This window comes from Nilaparvata lugens, chromosome 6 (genome assembly GCF_014356525.2).
Source record: "Nilaparvata lugens isolate BPH chromosome 6, ASM1435652v1, whole genome shotgun sequence".
Taxonomy (NCBI): domain Eukaryota; kingdom Metazoa; phylum Arthropoda; class Insecta; order Hemiptera; family Delphacidae; genus Nilaparvata; species Nilaparvata lugens.
In genome coordinates this window covers 41184177-41204571 of record NC_052509.1, presented here as the reverse complement: position 1 = coordinate 41204571, position 20395 = coordinate 41184177, and the positions used below count along the sequence as shown (strand labels likewise).

The 20395-nt window shown below is 34.1% G+C and overlaps 1 protein-coding gene across 2 annotated transcripts; it reads right to left on the bottom strand.

Moving 5' to 3' along the window:
- Nucleotides 1-667: 667 nt before the first annotated feature.
- Nucleotides 668-19631, bottom strand: LOC111059389 (nuclear transcription factor Y subunit B-4). Of its 2 annotated transcripts, none has more exons than XM_022347040.2 (6): nt 19435-19631; nt 15676-15778; nt 13022-13164; nt 11606-11803; nt 2618-2690; nt 668-1477 (listed from the first exon to the last, which is right to left on the bottom strand). In XM_022347040.2, exons 2-6 carry the CDS (start codon nt 15758-15760, stop codon nt 1368-1370), a joined length of 609 nt encoding a protein of 202 aa, XP_022202732.1. In that variant the 5' UTR covers nt 15761-15778; nt 19435-19631; the 3' UTR covers nt 668-1367. The 2 variants fall into 2 exon arrangements, with proteins under 2 accessions (XP_022202732.1, XP_022202733.1); XM_022347041.2 differs by having other exon boundaries at nt 19557-19610.
- Between the last annotated feature and the right edge of the window lie 764 nt (nt 19632-20395).

The following is a 20395-nucleotide window of genomic DNA, read 5'->3' as shown; positions in this document are numbered from 1 at the left end:
ACATATAATAGAACTGTTTCCGATCAATGGGTACAGAGATAATTGATTTTCCGTGATTACCTGCTTTTTTCAACTTTGAGGGGGGCTAGGGGGGAAAGCTCCAAGGGGATTTCTTGGGACTTTTGGGAGAATGACCCTCTGGGAGGGTTCTATCGATTGTAAGAGATTCAGCTTTTATTTAATTTTCGGATCGAAAAAACCTTTATTGACTGGGCTAAAACTCGCTGAAAGGCTACTCTATTCGTTGGGGGAGTTGTCTCTTTTTGCGAATCTAGCACCTCCACAACATGAATATCGATGCAGTTTTTCTGAATGTATGTGACAGAAAATGTTTAAAATGGTGTATCTGGAGATTTCATCCCAGTCCTAGCTTGACAACGACTTCAAATATTCAAGTAGCGTTGAATACTAGCAAATTCAATACTGGAAGTCGTTACCAAACTAGGATACACAGTGTTGAAAAACTGCATGTATATTCAAGTGCAAAAGAATGTACTCTGTAAATAGTTGTCAGATACTGCAACTAATATGAATTGATCACTTGGTCTGCCATCGAATAGTAAAGTTATTGATAGCCTAGAGATGGAAGGCAGATTGGAGATATTCTTCTTTAGAAGGCTCGCGACCAATTAAACAGTTAATATTTTTATAAACAATATGGATAATATTATTTACAAGTCATAAATTTATTCTTACGAAATTTCCACAGTTCAATAATACATAAATCCAATTATTTTACATACAAACTTATTTTTCTAACTGTTAGAAGTACAGTAAAATGTTTCAGAATATTTTAGAAACCAAAACTTACAGTATGAACGTGGAATAGCCTATGTGACTGGAGGTGAGGTAAATCCTACCCAGTAAACTTGTTACGAGAAAAATTACAGGTAACAGAACAGGTTAAGAAGAGCTTAAAGGTAATACCAAATGCATCATTCTTGTTCAAAGATAAAAAGAGGTTAAGATTCCTCATATGCGAATCCACTCATAAATAATTATGTTGAATTGAACAGTTTGTGTTCATCGACTAGAGTTTACAGGAAAAATATTGCTTTTCCATTAAAAACTACAATTTTTGAAACTCACATGCGATCTCTAAAGCAATAAGTCAGGAGATCAGAGCAAAAAATGAGAAAGTATAGAAACAGCAGACCAGTTGCGAGGCGTCCGGTCATCGTTTGATGCGGCGATGAGTAGAGGAATTGGACTAGAAATATTTAATAAATATCAACTCAAATGTACATTTGTAAGCTTCAAAACCTAAAATTATTTTCAAAATCTCCGAAATAAAGGAAAACGTTAAAGCACAAAATTTGGGCAAATACGATGAAAGTTGTTGACTCCTTAGAGACGAAAATAATTCATCAAACCATATGGTATTGTTGAATTTGTTCAGGAAAGGTGGTTGCGTATATGACGGTCTCCGTTTGTCCATTCTGATCGGCCAACAAGTTACCAGAAATCGGATGGGCATCTGAAACAAATTGTTATTCATTCATCTAATTCTCCTGTAATTGCACTATCTTATTAGAGCCAATTATTACCCAACATTACTAAACAATATTATCAAGTATTGAGAAAGTAGTGACACCATTTAAAATCATAAAAACCCCTTAAATATACGGTAAATGAGAAATTTTTATGAAACTTATAACTCAAGTCTTACAGGAGAATTTTCAATAAGATCCATTAATATTGAAAGTACATAAAGCCTGGTTTTAATTAGTAGAGTTAGGGGTAGAGTTCCCTGGGCAATTACTCTCCCAATAAAACGTTAGAGTCTGTAAACTCTCCCAATGAAAACGTTCATGGTAGAGTACTAGTTTTTAGTAGAGTGGGATAGCACCGTGGGATAGTACTCTACCACTTGCCTTCCCCCATTACTGCTTCTCACTCTACTCCACCACTACTATGCTAATGAAAACAGTCTCGAGCTAGTAGAGTAGAGTCGTGCCGTAGGCTATCAAGTTTAAGAAGTATTGTTATTTATTAAAAAGTCAAAGTCAAATAATTAAAGTGTTAATTTATTAAAAGGATTGACATTTAAGGTTAGTTCTGTTTACTAGACGACAACACACTTTACCTACTATTCTCAATTGTAGTGAAAACAGTTACTCGACCAAGTAAGTAGAGTAGATTTAGCTCGGTAGAGTTAGTATGCCAGTTACTCGACCACCAACTCTACTAGTAGAATCCAGGCTTTATAAACAGAAGAATAAGATGTTTCTGTATTATAAACAATCATAAGTTCTATAAAACAGATCTTCTCAATGATATAGTATTTTCAAAAATTATATGAAATAGTATTTTCAAAGAAAATATTATACTCAAAGGAAGAATTAAGGGGCTTCCGGGCTCAAGCCCCCCCCCCCTCAACCTCAATGTGAGCGCATTGAGCAGAACTAGTGAATAAAAAAATTCGTATAAATATCAATTTAAGCCTGAAGAAGGGCTGAAATTGAATTTTTAGAATTCAGACTGCAAATTTAAAAGTTTTACAGGGAGAGTTTTTCACTTCTACACTTGGGCTATTCCATAGCCCACTCACGAACAACGGTAGAAGCCACCCCCTCCCAAACAACTTATTTCTAGATCCGCCATTTATTATACTTACTGTAAATAGCATCCTCTCCTAATTCTTCGTACATCTCGTTAACACCAAGAGGTTTGTCTCCACCTTTTGTAGCCTTAAAAAAATAAGGTTATCATCAACTCTGATGCCAATTCTGAATTGCTATGAAAGCATCACAAGCCCAAATACTATAACTAAAAATTCATGAACACCTTCAAGTGTTCTAGCTTGAATATTTAAGAAGTCAATCCAGAAACAATACTACTATAAAACAAATCATAAATTTCATGTATATTATATTAAAATTATTCAAATTGGTACATTAATCTGTAATTTCATCTTTAAATCACTTACTTAACCGAATCTAACCCTGTCCAAATTATACAAAAAAGTATACTTCCAACAATTTCTGAAATTATGGTTTCCTTTGATTACAAAACTATTCAAATTTATGTTCTAATTGTTCTACATTTATTGTTAACTGTTTACATTAAATTAAAGGGTAGCTTACAGAGTATTTTATAACCTATTTGTCATCCCAGAATGATTGTAACTAAACTGGTTTGAAAACAGTAAACTGATGTAACATCTTTATTGTTTACTGCTGGACTTCACATTACCTTGAATTCAATGCCTAACTTTACTCGATAAAAGTACAATATCAGTCAGAAGAGGAAACAAAAATTCATTTTCGAAAGCTGTATATTGTACTATCTAGTAGAAAACTGCTACTTTTTCTAGAACAGCAAGGATTATCAGAGACGGATTACGGGATTAGCAAGATGAGGTTAAGAGCAATGTTATAATTCAGAAAAAGGGCTGAAAAAAGCACTTCGTTCTAGCGTGTTTCGAACGCTATTTTCCAACTGATAATCATGAAAATGGTACCAAATTGTTCAGAAAGATTTGGACATCTCGGGCTGTACCGCAAGATTTTGATATCACTTATCAATGTTTTTCTATTGAACGTCAAACTTTGCCAAATTTTCTCCAAGTTCATCGAATTTTAGAGTCATTTTATAGTTGGAAAATTGAAATTTGGCGGTACGGCGCGAGATGTCCAAATCTTTCTGAACAATTTGGTACCATTTTCATGATTATCGGTTGGAAAATAGCGTCCGAAACACGCTAGAACGAAGTACCTGCAAAGTACTCTTAATCGAGAAAGCTTCAATTCCGTACTAGCCTTTCGAAAAAGTGTGGTCGAACTCACTAACACAGTCCCAAACTGCTATAATTGTGAGTACACACACTCACACACAACCGGTGAACTGGAAAACTGGTTTTCGGTCATCAAAACAATAACTGATTGTTTTTGTTCAATGAGTTATTGCCCGTCTTCTTGTCTGCGCTATTGTGTTCTATGTTATATACTATATTCATATATGCTCTATTATTCTATATGCTTATACAGTTACAGTAGTTTGACATCCATATTATTATTTATTCCCATTTAATTTCAATATCACATGAAATCTGTACTATATTCTATTTGTACAGCGATTTGGGAGACATGGTTCATTCTTCTCTCATCGAATTCTTCATTATCCACGTTCGGCCATGCATGGCGATTCAAATTCAACCCAAGAACTTTACATGATAACACCCGGGAAAAATTTAGTTTTGGAGAGATCAAGTTTTACACGTTTTTTTCTTATACTGTAATTAGAAAACCACCAATCATTCGTAAATTCTCGAGAAAAAGTAAGTTATTGGATAATATGAATGAATAATATAGTTCATGCTACGACGAAAATTTCTGCAATAAAAAAAATACTTTTAGTATACTGCAAGATTTCCAAGATAAGCCAATTCTCTGTTCACTTTTTTTTCATTTACATTTACTTTCTTTGAAGTGGTAATAGGGTACAAGTACAAGTATTCAATTGGAAGAAAGGTGCAAGAGCTAATGTACAGTATGACACTGTACATTGTCATTGTCCAGGAGTGGTAACGTTGGGGGGGGGTGAGATTGCGCAGACTGCGTCCTTGTCATTGTAGTGAGGGGGGGTTTCCAATAGGGTCAAAAACTTGTAACGACTGACGATCTTCTTGTTTGGAATGTTTTCTGAATCGTGCAGAAACACAAATACTTTGCTTCTGAATAAAATTATGCTTATATGAATCATAACTTTTTTGGGTTTAGGCGCCTGCTGGCGCCTGCGCGGTAGATTTTATTAAATTCATAATTGACCAGAAATGAATTTGATTGTTTATAAAATAGAAAAATATATAGTTATCAGCTGTCCATTGTTCAGTTGTTTACAGGCCGTTGTACATGGTGATCTGCACTTGTTTTGGTGAATCAGGAATTAGGTACTTCTTGTAACATTTGCTACCGTATATTAGCCCAGTTCTGAATCGTACTTTGCTTCTGAATAAAACTATGCTTATGAATCATTGTAGCGTTATAATATTTAGCGTTGTTGTATGATTTTTGTGCCCTGTTAATTATTTATTTTTTATTTATTAAATTAGCACAAACAATATAATGATCGGGAAAGAAAAAATCTGGTGTGGCGCACTCACACAACTTTCCTTGCCGTTATGAAAATTGATCACCTGACGCTAGTGTTCCCGCGCATCTCAAGTCTACTATTCAAAGATTTGAGACAGCTGGTGACAGGGCAATAACGCTGGAGACACACATGAGGTCTGCTATCTCTTCATAGTGAATGATTTAATAGAATCAACAATAATTTGCAATTGAATAATCACATTTTCTCGAATTTGAAGCTTATTTTCAATTTTAGGTGAAAATGTTACTGAACATTAATTGTAGAGATTTTCATGCTCAATCTACTCCACTTGATTTTTTTTTGTTTCAATTGTATCTGAAGCCTGATAATTGGAAATCTATCTGCATACATGGGGCGGAGCTCCTGATATTTTTACAGATATGGGACTTGTGGCAGTTGATATAGCTTATCAATGACTATTTTAGGTATAAATTTGATCAAAATCGTTGGAGCCATTTTCGAGAAAATCGCGAAAAACCCTGTTTTTGACAACATTTTCGCCATTTTAGCCGCCATCTTGAATCGCATTTGATTGAAATTGTTCGTGTCGAATCCTTATAGTGTAAGGACCTTAAGTTCCAAATTTCAAGTCATTCCGTTAATTGGGAGATGAGATATCATGTACACTGACGCACATACACTTACACACACACACACACACGACTTTTTTGGACTCAGGGGACCTTGAAACATATAGAAATTGGGGTACCTTAATTTTTTTCGGAAAGCAATACTTTCCTTGCCTATGGTAATAGGGCAAGGAAAGTAAAAACAGGTTATTGCCCAAAACTTTTTCAATTTCCTAATTCAGTTTCAAATTGTGCAAATATTATACATAGGTTATGTCCATTTAAATTTTCTACACCAAATCACAATCTGAGAGTATAGATTAGAATAAAACAAACAATTTTAAATTTTGATAGATTGATAGTAAAACTTTTGTAAAAACATGAAAAAAACGTTAAATTCACAAAATAAAGAATAAAACCACTTAAAATTTTGAGCTCGAAAATATAACGTTCACCTTAGCTATATAACAGCTGTTTCATGTTATCATGGATAATAAAAACCAATTTGATTTGATTTGATTTATTATATTATTGGAATCATTTTTTGTTTGTGATTTCCCTGATAATATACATAAATACATTGAAATATCTCAAACTTATTGACTTGGAAAGTCGCTCTCGCAGAAATAATCTAATTTTCAAGGGAATAGAAAATTTAGGTGGTGAAGACTGTATTGCTAAAGTGAAAAAACTGTGCTCTGATATTTTAGGAATACATGGGGAAATTTTGGTGAATCGTGCTCATTTTCTTGGTAAAGGAAATAAAACCGTAATAGCGCACATTCCGAGGGATGAAGATATTAATAAAATCTTTGGTAATGTGAAAAAACTGAAAAATACAAACATTGTCATTCATCTAGACTATACTCGTGAGGTGAGATTCAAACGGGGGAAACTTCTGGCTTTGAAAAAAGAACTGTCAAAAATGGTGCCGGACATTGATGTACACCTCGGTTTCGACTTCCTAAAAATCGAGGGGACTCACTTCCACTGGTCGACGGATAACAAGTTGATGGCGGGGGCGGAGGATGGCGTCGAAAAACTCAAATCAATGCTACATGTGGATATGAGTCGCTTTCTAGCGGGTCTAGCGGAGCAGCCAGCCAACTAGGAAACTCCCACTGCGCGTCTGCTGTTCGAGGAGCCGAATGTGCAGTCTGTAGTTGTGAGAGAAAGAGATGAACACCTTAAGTTGTTATATTACAATGTGTGTGGTTTGAAAGACAAGGTGAGAAATTTTAATTTTGTAAATTTTTTAAAAGATTATGATATCATTTCTCTGAAACACACATAGTGCAAGAAGATGTAGAGTGGATAGGTGATTATTTCATTGATTTTGAACTGGTCTGGTGTTTTGCAAAGAAAAACTCTCACTTTGGTCGTGCTAGTGGGGGTTTGCTATTAGGTATTAATAAAAATTCAGCATTTAAAGAAAAACTTTGTTTTAGAAATATTGATAATGTGAGTGTAATTGTTGTAAAATTGTATAATTTCGTTTGCTTGAATGTATTGCCAGTGTACATTAACTGTAATAATTGGGAGAGAGAATTTTATGAAATGAATAATTTACTGTTGCAAAACGCAGATGAGGGATTCTTGGTTTTAGGGGATAAGAACGTGAGAATAGGTACAGAGCAGAGATTATCAAGTAAGATGAGCCAATATGTGTCGGATAGATTGTTAAATAATAGAAATTCCAAAGATAAAACAGTCAATAATAAAGGCCGGCGTTACTTGGAAATGTGTTCAGAATTAGGATTTATTATACTAAATGGTAGAATGAATAGCGATCTAGAAGGGGAGATGACTTTTGTGGGAGCAATGGGTGACTCTGTGAACGATATAGCAGCAATTAGTATGGAGTATTTCAATTACGCATTGGATTTCAAAGTCGTCTCCCAGTCATTTTCTGATCACTTTCCAATCGAAGTTATATTAGACGTAGGTAAGAAGCCAGGTGATAATTATCAGTGTTTACCTCTATTGCCAAAACTGTCTTGGAATAAGTCTATTTCTGAAAAATATAAAGATAAGATAACAGTACGAGTAAATAATGATTTATTGTTGAATGAAAATGTCGAGAAGGCATGTCAAGATTTGTCAGAGTGTATTCGAAGTGTAGCTAAATCTCTTGGATCCGTTCGAAGCTTAGATAGGTACAGACAAAAACAAGCATGGTTCGATAATGAGTGTTGGAAAGCCCGAAATAAGGTCTTATCTTTTCTAAATCTGTACCGCCGTATCAGTAATGATCACACCCGGCTATTATACTTAGTTGAAAGAAATGATTACAAAAAAATGTGTAACGAGAAGAGGAAGAGTTATCAAAAGGCTCTCCTGAATAATATTTCCTCGGCCCAAAACCCAAAAGATTTTTGGCATGCTCTAAATAAATTTAAAATTAGATCAAAAATTGTAAATAATTCAATAAATCCACGTGAATGGGTAGAGTATTTCCGTCGACTATTAAATCCTGAAATGTTAGCATTGTCTTGTTTATATGCGGAACCCTATATTTATAATGATAAATTAGATAGTGACTTCAGTCTGGATGAGTTGAATATAGTTTTAAAATCAGTAAAAAATAACAAAGCGCCAGGAGAAGATCAAATTCCCTTTGAGTTCTATAAGAATGCGCCGCCCAATATGCTAGATAGATTACTGAATATTTACAATACAATATTTACAATAGGTAGGGTCCCAAGTAGTTTCAAGTCTTCCATTATTTTTCCGATTTTTAAAAAAGGTGAGAGCAACGTAGTAGGTAATTACAGAGGTATCAGTTTTTTAACAGCATTCTTCAAAATTTTTGCAGGGTTAATACTAAATAGTATTAATCACTGGGTGGAGGAAAATAACGTACTAAACGAGTTTCAGGCGGGATTTCGTAGGGGATACTCTACTATTGATAATATATTTTCCTTAACATCTATCGCTAGTCTTCAGTTAGCTAAAAAAAAGAGGTAAATTATACTGTTTTTTCGTGGATTATTCAGCCGCATTTGACTCAATAGACAGAAAATCTCCATTATATAAGCTTAGTAATATGGGCCTCTCAACAAAAATGTTGGCTATTTTGAGAGCGTTAAATGAGGATACTTCTGCTAGAGTATGGTGCACTCAAGGGTCTGGAGAGGGTGGTCTCTCACAACGTTTTCAAACTAAATCAGGATTGAGACAGGGCTGCTTAATGAGTCCCTTGCTATTTTCTTTGTTTTTAAATGATTTAAATGATGAACTGGGTGGAGGACTATTGATAAATGGTAAGAGGATTCGGGTCTTATTGTACGCTGATGACATAGCTTTGATTTCTGACTCTCCAGTAGGGCTTCAGTACATGATAAATAATTTAGAAAGGTACTGTGAAATGTGGAATTTAAAAGTAAATCTAGATAAGTCAAAAATAATGGTCTTTAGGAATGGAGGAAAACTAGCTGGGTGTGAGAAATGGACATTTAAAAATGAGCAGATTGAATGTGTAAATAGATACAAATATTTGGGGGTAGTTCTTACACCAACATTGAATTTTGAAGCTCATTTGAAAGAAAAATCAGATAAGGCTAAACTTGCGGTGAATTTGGCTTGGAGAGGTCTTTTAAATAGTGATAATATAGATTTCACAGCTAAATGTAAATGGTTCAAAGCTTGCGCAAGGGCAGTTCTGTGTTACGGAGCTCAAGTATGGGGCTATAGACAGTATGATACTGTAGAAAAATTTCAGAGATTTTTCATTAAGAAAGTGTTCTCGCTTCCTATAAACACCCCAAACTACATGTTGTTTATTGAGACAGAACTGTCACCTCTTTTTGAGTACTGTCTCAGGTTGCATTACAACTATATTACAAAAGTTATGGAAATGAAAGAAGGTCGACTTCCAAGATTTCTAGTGGAAGAAGTAATAAAAAAGAGAGTCTTCTGGTTTAAAGATTGGAGAAAATTGTGTAATGATATAGGGATAAGTTATAATGACAATATTAATTGGAGTAATAAATTTAAGAAAATTCTCTCAGGCTTGGGCATAATTCACAGGGATAAATTCTTACAGGACGCACAAGCAGGCCATTTCCATTCATTGTATAGATCATTGAACCTACAACTGGGTGAGAACAATTACATAAAGAGGAATAATTGTGATTTGTGGGTGATGAGATGGGTGTTTAAAGCGAGAGGCGAGCTGATCGATTTGAACTATAAGCCATGGGTGTCAGATAGGAACTATACTTGTTCAATGTGTAATTTAAAAGAAATTGAGAACGTTTTCCACTTTGTTGGGCGATGCCCATGTTTGAAGGAATGGAGAATTAAATGGTTAGGGGCGGCGGTACTCTCTAGAGAAGTATTTATGTCTTATATGAATGGCCTAGATTGGAAGAGATTAGCTTCTTATTGTAGGGACGCTTGGAGATATAGGCGAGAACTAGTCCAGGATTTCAACTGGTAGGGTATTTTTGTCATGCTCTGGGGAAAAATATTTATCTACAATAGGTCAAATTCATGAGTCCTCTACCTTCCAGAGGTTTTATTTGAGAGCAAACAAACTGTTGAATTTAGTTTAACAAAATAAAGAAAAAGTTAGATTTTATTTGTTAGAATAAGTTCAGTGCTAGCATTATTTGAAATTTATTATTTTTCTTATTGTTTTATTTCTCGAGGTATTTTATGCTTTTTTTTCTCAGATTTTTGTTGTGTTTTCGATTATTACAAGTTATAGTCATCTCTATTGCTTGATATTGATTTATTTTCATTGTTATTGTCACTAGTTTCAACATTTTACCGACTTTCCGGCTGACGATCAAAAAGTATCAAGCCGTAAATGTGTGTTACAAATTTCATTGCATTGTATGAAAATACTGTTCAATAAAGCATTTTTTCTTCTTTCTTCTTCTTCATTGAAATATTTGATCCTGTTCTCCAAACAATATTATTACTGGAAAAATTAATTCCTATCTAGAATCAAAATAAATATATTTAAATCTCAAGAATGAATAATCATGATTTTTATTTGTCTATGCATGAACCATTTTATTAACAGCCTTCAGCACTCACTGTATCTATATAATACAAGTCGTCAGGCTCGCTTTGCTCGCCATATCCTTTTAGCGGATAGTCTGTACCCCCGACTGGATCATCCTAACATATGATAAAAATGCTCAAATGAAAAATGCAGGCGAGCGAAGCGAGCCTGTTGATCTCATTCTAGGACAACCCAGTCGGGGGTCCAGGGGGCGGAGCCCCCTGGCTAGACGGATATGGCGAGCGAAGCGAGCCTGACGGCTAGTAGTAATATAATCCCAGGAATAGCTCTGATTGAAGTAGCAGTACCCAATCAATTTTTCCGCGATAAATCAGGACCTCATAAATAGGTATTTAGGAGGTACTGGATAAATTGGTATTTAGGAGGTCCTGGATAAATGCATTTCAATCTCCAACTTGGTGTCAACCTAACAAAGTCAACTCTACTTAATGCCAATCTGACAAAATTTTTTATTTAGTTACCAGAACAACTGTTTCGAAGAGGTACTCTCTCTAGATTATAGTTCTATATTAACATATGGTATGGACATTTCAATTATAATTTAGATATTGGAATAAGAAGAATATACATGCTAAAAGACGAACTTTAAACCCTTAAAAACCACCCTTAGAGTCAAAATATCGCCAGAGTCAAAAATCGCCAAAGAAATTAATTCCAAAAAACAGTATCTCAATGCCAAGCAATTTTTTAAATTGCTTGGCATTGAGATACTGTAGCAGAATTTTACCCTCTCTTAGACTATAAACTACAGTACAACATTTTGAAATTCATATCAAAACATTGAATTTTTATATCAGAAAAAAATAAACCTTGGAAGGAAAAGAATGAAAGAAAATTTTGTTTGAACGCCAGAAAATAATTACAAACCTACGAAATAATTATATCTATAAAATCTTAAACTACCAACCTCTCGATATTTTTGAAGGTAAAGTTTTAAAGGTTCTATATAATTGTCGAATCCAAGAGTGGTCATTGCAAACAGAATATCTTCTCCGTTGATTGTTTTTCTCTTCTCCATATGACATCGTTCACTTGCTTCACTTGTAATAAAACTGATAAACTCTGATACACATTCCTGGACACATTCGCGGGCATCTTTTGCAATCTGAAATTATCACAAACAATTCGTTAGAAAATTATTAATATTGGTCATTGGATTAAAAACATGGTGAAAGTTGAAAAAAATATGGATTTCTTTAAAAGTGAGATATGTACAGTACTTCATACGTGTCAAGCCTTCGTATACGAGCTACAATAACTAGGAATATTATCAGCCTGACATAGATGATATTCATCTATGTTGAATCGTGAACCATTTACTTTAGTATCTTTAGATACTGTTTCAAGGTAGGCCTAACTTCTAAAGATGATCAAAATACTTTGAAAACTAGAAGGAAGGACTACAAATGGAACTTTATTAAAAAGAAACTTGGAGGAGTTGATTGGAATTAAAATTGCACAATTTAAAGTAGATATTTTCTTGTTGAGGATGAAACCCACATGAGCCATCTACTTATGAAGCGTGGCATAATGATAAAAGATTGAAAGAGTGACCAACAGTTCGAAAAGTGATTTTTGAACATCCGTGAATTTATTAGCTTATGTCAGTAAGTGCAACCATAGAGAAAAGAGAGCGTAAAAAAGTATCTCGTGGCATGGGGTGCCTATGTTGAAAATTTCACTGTTACGCCAAGCTAATAGTTCACGTACTTCTTTTTCGTGAAGCTATTGTATGTGGCATTGGTAGTGTGGCCTCGGCTTACTGCTCATAAACTCTCACCAGGCCAACACAGTAATAATCGACAATAGCCATTTTGATATAACAGTGAAATTTGGAACATAAGCGCTCTATACCATGAGATATGTACCATCTTATTAGGCGAACTTTTCTCTATGGTAAAGTGAAGCTGACTCAAGCATTCATCATTCTCAAGAGAGCGCCTATAGATAATCAGAGCAATACTTTCTATTTACAAGAAGAGAAAAAACGATTCATTAGTACACATAGAAATATTTTCCTTCATCGAATTATATTTATTGTATTTAAATTTATCTCGGCCACTCCCATGTTTCGGATGGACACGTTAATCGTCGGTCCCGGCTGCCTTAAAAGCAGTCATAAAGACGTCATGTCAGAGGCCCTAAAATTGATCAGTTGCGACCTGAAAACTGACACCAGACATGAGTCAGCCAGGTCATTCGATATTATCATTATTATTCAATTTTTGTGTGCAAATAAGAAATATCTATGAAACACAAATTTGAAATTTATATTGGTAAGGGAAAGCATATTTATATTTACCTTGATATGAAGACAACTCACCTTGCCAGTTTCTGGGATGGCTTTCTTCATAATTTTAGCTACATTGGCAATGGGAAGAAATCGGTCTTGTTCTCTCAGTGGACAGTTGGATTTGTCGCCACCGTGGTTTGAGTCATCTGTGTTATCTGCAGTTAGCACCTCATCTGAAATTTTAAAATAGTTGATAAAACATATAATAATCAAGTTAGATACAATGAAAAATTAGGAAATATTTTCTTTTATCTATATAACTTTTCAGATTAAAATCCTGGAAAAAAGTGAATGAAAAATTAATTTTAAATCAAAATTTCGATTATTTTTATTATAATGCAAATCGATCATTCCATGGAAACTACGACTAGGCTATGATTCAAGATTTTAAAATTAATCTGTTAAAACTTGTACTAATGATGCATCTTGTTGATGAATATAATAATATAATTCATTTACACACACACACAAAATACAAGACATATATACAAATAAATAAATGTGGGGTAAAAAAATAACAACAATCATAATATAATGAAACAAGAACTAAAAATTGCAAAAAAATAGAGATAGAATTGGAAGATTCTCCAATAAATTATTAAGCAACAGCAATGAATGAAAGTTAGATTAATCATTTAAAAATTCAACTCATGGTTCCAGTAATATATTTTCAGAATTTAGTCCGGGCGCAAATGTCATTCCGTGGTCATTTTTGGGTAACAGCCGTGGAAGATGTCTCAATTTCTTCGTTAGGTCTAGCATAATAAGAATCGTGATAATGATATGTCGAAATCACAGGCAAACACCTCAGAAACAAGATGGCCGCCAAAATTTTCAGGGTTTTGCTATATTGCTTGTATTTCAATAACCGTTCAAGATATTCAACCGTTTTACAGATGAGAATGTTTTTAAAATCTTCCTCTACAATTTATGTTTTATAAAATTTTCCTCTAAAACGCATATTAACTTCACTTCAACATACTAACCTTCAAAAGACAAAAAAAACTTTTTTTCTAATTTCATTCCATTATAACATTTTTTGTGCAAGAGATACAGAGGAATTTTAAATCTATGAAATATAGAGCGTTTTTTAAACTTTGGAACGATATATCTTAATGCGCTGTACGTCAAAAAATGAGTTCTCCAGCGCCCTCCAAAGAAAACCCTGCATGATTTCTGGTGCGTTTTTCCATATACATGAGGTAACAAGCTAGAACTATAAAATCAATTTTCTCATGACTACTTCAAGATAGAGACTTGCAAATGGTCTCAATCTCTTCGTTACAACAATCCGAATAAGAATATTGATAAATGAAAACAACGAAAATAATCGACATCATTAAAAATTCAAGATGGCGGTCATTATTGACAGAAATTTCTATATCGCTTATTATTCAGTTATTGTAAGAGATATCGGATTATTTTTATCACCAAAGTGTTTAGAATTAACCAAACTATAATGTTCGATAGAAACGTCCCATTTCGACCACTCTTTTCATGATTTATTCAACTTCAAAAACTTGAAACATATATTTTTCGGGGACAATATTTCACTTTCCAACCTGTAAATGTATTCGCAGTAAACATACACTAATGTTATTGGTACAGTTTTCTAGAATATTTCCAAAGCTATAAAATGACATTTGGTTGGAGGCTGTAAGTCCATATTCCACGGCTGGAGCGTCATCGGAAAAAGAGAGAAAGTACTGTTTGCAGCGAAAAACACACTTTTTACACTAAATACCAATCCCAACAATAAGAAAACCGTGTAACTCATGACTCCTTGAAGGTACATACTTGGAATGGTATCAATCTCTTTGTAATAATGTGTAGAAAGAGATTATCCATGATGGCAATCTCAAAAATGTTTGTCATAAAAATACAAGATGGCGGCAAAAATATGTCGATTTTCAAGAAATTGTCTGTAATTTTGATGTCGAGGATATCGGATCAATTCAACCATCTGGAAGCTCCAAAATAATCATACTACAATATCCGAAAGATTTATCTAATTCCAACAACATTTACAATATGGTGAATATAACTTCAAACTCGTTGTTCGGGAATGAGGATAGGAAATAAAAGGAGTAGTAGAATAAGACTGTATTAAAATGGAGGACCAGAAGAAGGGGTGTGGATACCACAAAACGAGATGCAAGGATAAATAATAATGAAATTAATAAATGAATCTAAATACCTTGATATTTTTCCTTTTCACCATATGTAATTGAAGCGTTGACTCGTTGGTGTGGCCACACGTAGCGTCGATTATGAATGTCTTGTAGCACTTTTGAATTAGGTTTTCCACAATACTGGTAATAATAAGAAGAGAATAATGTGTATCGGTTTTAACTATAGTGGTTTATAACGAAAAAGGAATAGAACTTTCTCCTAGCAATCACTTCATACGAATGGAAGCCGGGGTGATGCTTTTACTGAACATGCGCTAGATTACAAAGAAAGGGTTACTGCGCAACCACAAGTAACCAATAAAAACCAGTTGAGGGCTGGCGGCAAATCACATAATTTAACCGTGATCAATTCATAAGAACCAATCAGAGAAGGCCTTTTTGATAAGACAGCTACCCTGATTGGTTCTTGTGGAATTAGTCACAATAAAAATTTAACTGGCTTTTGTGCAACCGGCACTTAGTATATAGACTAGAATAAAAGATGTGTCCTACCATCGATATCATCTCCATGTACCAAGTAACTCTGGTTGTCCAGAAATGAGCCACCCATTTCATCACCACTCTCACTATTATCCATTATTTCTAATTGCTCCACCTGTAATCAAGTATAAATAATTACATAATATTAATAGGCATATAATTATTCATTTATAGTTTACACAACTCATTTATTAAAATGAAATACTATTCAAGTCTATTATCTTGGAAAAGGTATTGGAACTGTCAATACTAAACATAAATGTCAATAATTGAATAAGTAATATTTGCTATTGAATAATCACTTGATCAAGAGTCTAGAATAGATCAACGATTAATTGCATGTTTTATCCTAAATTCAAGGAAAAGATTCACAGTTGAGAGTAGTGATGTGGATCAGGAGTATTCCCAGTGGGAAGGAACTTATTATTTGGCAATATTTCCGGGAATATTCCCGAGGCAAAGAAATTTTGAGAATTTAAGGGCATTTATGGAAACTTAAGGGAATTTATAAAATTGTTCTAAAAATTATTGAAATTGATCAATCCCACTCATATTTTACATCAATATAAACAATAAAGCATCATTCTATTTGATATTGGTCAAGCTCTATAGGAAATAGGCATTTAAGAAGATGAGAGTGTAGACGATTATAAGAAGGCTATTGATATTACAAGAATATGCTGAAGATTATTATAGAGATGACATTTTTTCACGCTATTATTTCAAAATTCTAAACTCAACTAACCTAAAACTCTATTCATAAATAGAAAACAGAGCAGACGACGCAAACACAAGCGGTGCACCCTACTTGTATATTTAGCGCTTCCGTGAGCTATAAAAACAAAGTAAGGCTACAAAAGTGAATCAGCTGATGAAAAATCTTTAAAATACTTGAGCATTTGCTCCAGAGTTCAGGAGCATAAGGTAAAGCTTATTCATATCAAAATGAGCAAATGCTTTAGCTTCTACCTTTTGCTCATGAGCAAAACCTTATGCTCAATGCTTTTGCTCATGAGCATTTGCTCTGGTTTTATTCATATGGGCCATTGTCTTTTAAATACTCGTATAGTCCAGTCAATGAAAGATTATAGAAAATTTTGGAACACAATTTTTGACCCCGTAGCTCTTTTAACGGTAGTAAGGGGGTGAACATATCAAAAGTCCTCTCTCCTACACCCTGTGCTAAGGTAGTGGGGGTGGTTTGAGAGTGCCATATTTTGTTTTTTGCATATATCTCGAACAATAGGCGCCTTTCGGAAATTTTTGTCGAATACAATCAAATTTCCATTCAAATCAAATTTATTTCCATTCAAAATACAGTAAAAAATACAGTAAACATAAATATGAATGACATTTTATGGAAAGATTAGCATCTGCAAAGAAAGAATCTGAGCGCGGATGCGAGTTGTGCTATTTCATAAAACTAAAAATAAATATAATTATATTCTAAAAACAAAAAATACAATATTACTAAAAATTACTTATAATTGACATATTACAAAACACGAATAACTAATCATGAATTAACATGAATTACTAATCATAATATTAAAGCTCACAAATTATCCTACAAGTTTCATTTCCAACATTTTTCCATAACTCTCATAGTTTTCTAGGTATGAGCTCTCTAAGGTATCACATTTTGAAGAAAAACCCTTCTGGCTACGATTTTTTCATCTTTTTGGCCTTATAACTTTTTAATGATTCATTGAAAAAATCCGTGCTAATCATAGGCTCATAGAAAATTATATTCTCTTCAATTTCATCTATGGTTTCATTATTTTAAGCATCTCCCAACGATTGTTGCAGCCGTTATAGTGTTGAGTGTGAAATCTTCAGTTTAACAACAATAGATCAATTGTCAGGGAAATTGGGAGGAAATGTTTGGAACACAATACTTCGCAGCTTTGATTGAACTAGTTGTAAGGTGAACATATCAAAAGTCCTTATCCCTACTCCAAGGAGTAGGAGCTCAAGAGCTTAAGTAGTGATGTGGATCGAAAAATTTTCCCAGTCGGAAGGAACGTATGATTTGGCAATATTTCCGGGAATATTCCCGAGGCCAAGAAATTTTGGGAATTTAAGGGCATTTATGGAAACTTAAGGGCATTTATAAAATTGTTCTAAAAATTATTGAAATTGAACAATCCCACTCATATTTTACATCAATATAAACAATAAATCATCATTCTATTTGATATTGATCAAGCTCAGCCACATTTTACATTGATCCTAATCAATAAATCATCATTCTTTGATCATGTTTTTGCTCCACTCACTCACTGTCTTTTCGTATAGTCCAGTCAATGAAAGATTATAGAAAATCTTGGAACCCAATTTTTGACCCCGTAGCTCTTTTAAGGGTAATAAGGGGGTAAACATATCAAAAGTCCTCTCTCCTACACCCTGTGCTAAGGTAGTGGGGGTAGTGGGGGAAAAAATCCGTGCTAATCATGGGCTCATAGAAAATTATATTCTCTTCAATTTCATCTATGGTTTCATTATTTTAAGCATCTCCCAACGATTGTTGCAGCCGTTATAGTGTCGAGTGTGAAATCTTCAGTTTAACAACAATAGATCAATTGTTAGGGAAATTGGGAGGGAATGTTTGGAACACAATATTTGACTTCGCAGCTTTGTTTGAACTAGTTGGAAGGTGAACATATCAAAAGTCCTTATCCCTACTCCAAGGAGTATGACGGATAGTGCACCTACAGCCAAACCAACGAAGTAAAACATACATTATTTATACATTCCAGTGGGAAAACTGGAAAGAATCAGACAACTCATAAGCCACTTTTAATTCTAAAATAAACTTTGCATATGATGACAAAATTATTCAATAGTATTCCCAAGGACAAGGCAAACCAAAATCCAGGATCTATGCAATTGTGAAGAGCAAACTTTTCGAAAGACTACTCTACTCGTTGGGGGAATTGAGGGAGGAGTCCCTTTTTTGCACCTCCAGAACATGAATAGCCATGCAGTTTTCAAATAAGACACATACAAAACTATAATAAAAATGAAAATCTAAACTCTAATATTGCATTGAACCTCCAATATTGTAATTCAAATTAGAAAATAGCCTATGACTCTTCAACACTCATACATTGTTGGGTATTCTTTGAACTTTTAAAAGTACACATATATTTTGTGAAAAATTATTATTTATAATGATAATTATACCGTAATCATCCGTTTATTTGTTCAAAGTATTATCTAATTTTTCGATTAATGTCCAAGCACGCCTGAATGGATTGGGTCATAAACATAAACACCAGATAGCTAATAATTAACTAAAGTTGACAAAAAAAATTATGCCACTTGATTGGCAACAGCAGGAGAAGTTAAAAATAAATTAATGTTAATCAGGTTATCGTTTGGAAACGCACGCTGTAATAACTCTTTTCGATAAGCCACTGATTAATCATACAGATAGAGTAATTATACTATAATGATTGAAGTAAACAGAAAAATTAATAACTTAATCAAAATTTATAAAATAAAGTAGTATATAATTATCAAGACAGAAAGACCTGAATCTGAACTACAACCTTGCGGAATCAGAATGACTCTTTTAATTCTACATGAAACATTCTACATTATTTTGATGGTTTATAAAGAAAAATTTCAAATCAGTGATCTTAGAAATGTTGTAAACAATATTAATCTACGTTTTTTTAATTGATATCAAATGTTTCAACTATGTCCATCAGAAGAGAAGAGGTTATGAGCACTTCAATGAAAACATTACCGACCAAACATACTCACTTTGATTTATGACTTAATATTATGATCAATGGATAATGTGTTTTGAAATGGTAATAAATAACAAGGGTTTGATTCTGTCTCAGTGAAATAAATGCAATAATTATTTGTAAACAAAAACTAACTTTGTTCAGATTAAGTCTACGTCTCTTCTCTCTTTACCAAAGCGGTATAGTGCCTAACTGGGTCGACGACAAAGTGGGTCATTTTTTCGACCTCATCTGTTGCCTCATGACACGACAAACTGGGTCTGCTCAAGAATGTGACCGCATTTGTCAAGAGGTGCAGGAATAAAAATCGACCGCATTTGTCGCCTCTTGACACGACAAACTGGGTCTGCTTAGGAGTGTGACCCACTCTGTCGCTGACCGCATTTGTCAAGAGGTGCAGGAATGAAAATCGACCGCATTTGTCGGCTCATGACACGACAGACTGGGTCTGCTCACGAATGTGACCCATTCTGTCGCTGACCGCATTTGTCGTTTGCCCAGTCAGTGTGATCAACCAACGAGCTATAATAATTATAGTGTCTTCAGGGATACAATGCTCCAATGACTCGAGTGACTCGAGCTAGGCGACCAGCGTTTCATGGGAGCTTTTGACATAGCCCAGTCAATGAAGGTCCAAAAAAGCAGTTTCGATCCGAAAATTAAATAAAAGCTGAATTTCCCACCATCGATAGAACCCTCCCAAAGGGTCATTCTCCCAAAAGTCCCAAGAAATCCCCTTGGAGCTTTCCCCCCTAGCCCCCCTCAAAGTTGAAAAAAGCAGGTAATCACGGAAAATCAATTATCTCTGTACCCATTGATCGGAAACAGTTCTATTATAATGTCCTTCGATTTGTTACATTATGGACTACAATTATTATATTCATTTTTTCAATGAAATTGACAGTTTTCTTGATAAAATAGTAGGCCTATATATGTAAAAATTTTGGGGGTTTGCGATTTGATTTTTTTGTTTT

Bases quoted from the DNA above. Each gene is read 5' to 3' on its own strand.
- LOC111059389 (XM_022347040.2), bottom strand. From the start codon at position 15,760: ATGGATAATAGTGAGAGTGGTGATGAAATGGGTGGCTCATTTCTGGAC. The intron at 11,804-13,021 runs GTGAGTTGTCTT...TGATAATTTCAG, and splicing joins CCATCCCAGAAACTGGCAAG to ATTGCAAAAGATGCCCGCGA. The intron at 1,478-2,617 runs GTAAGTATAATA...AATTTGTTTCAG, and splicing joins AGGAGAGGATGCTATTTACA to ATGCCCATCCGATTTCTGGT.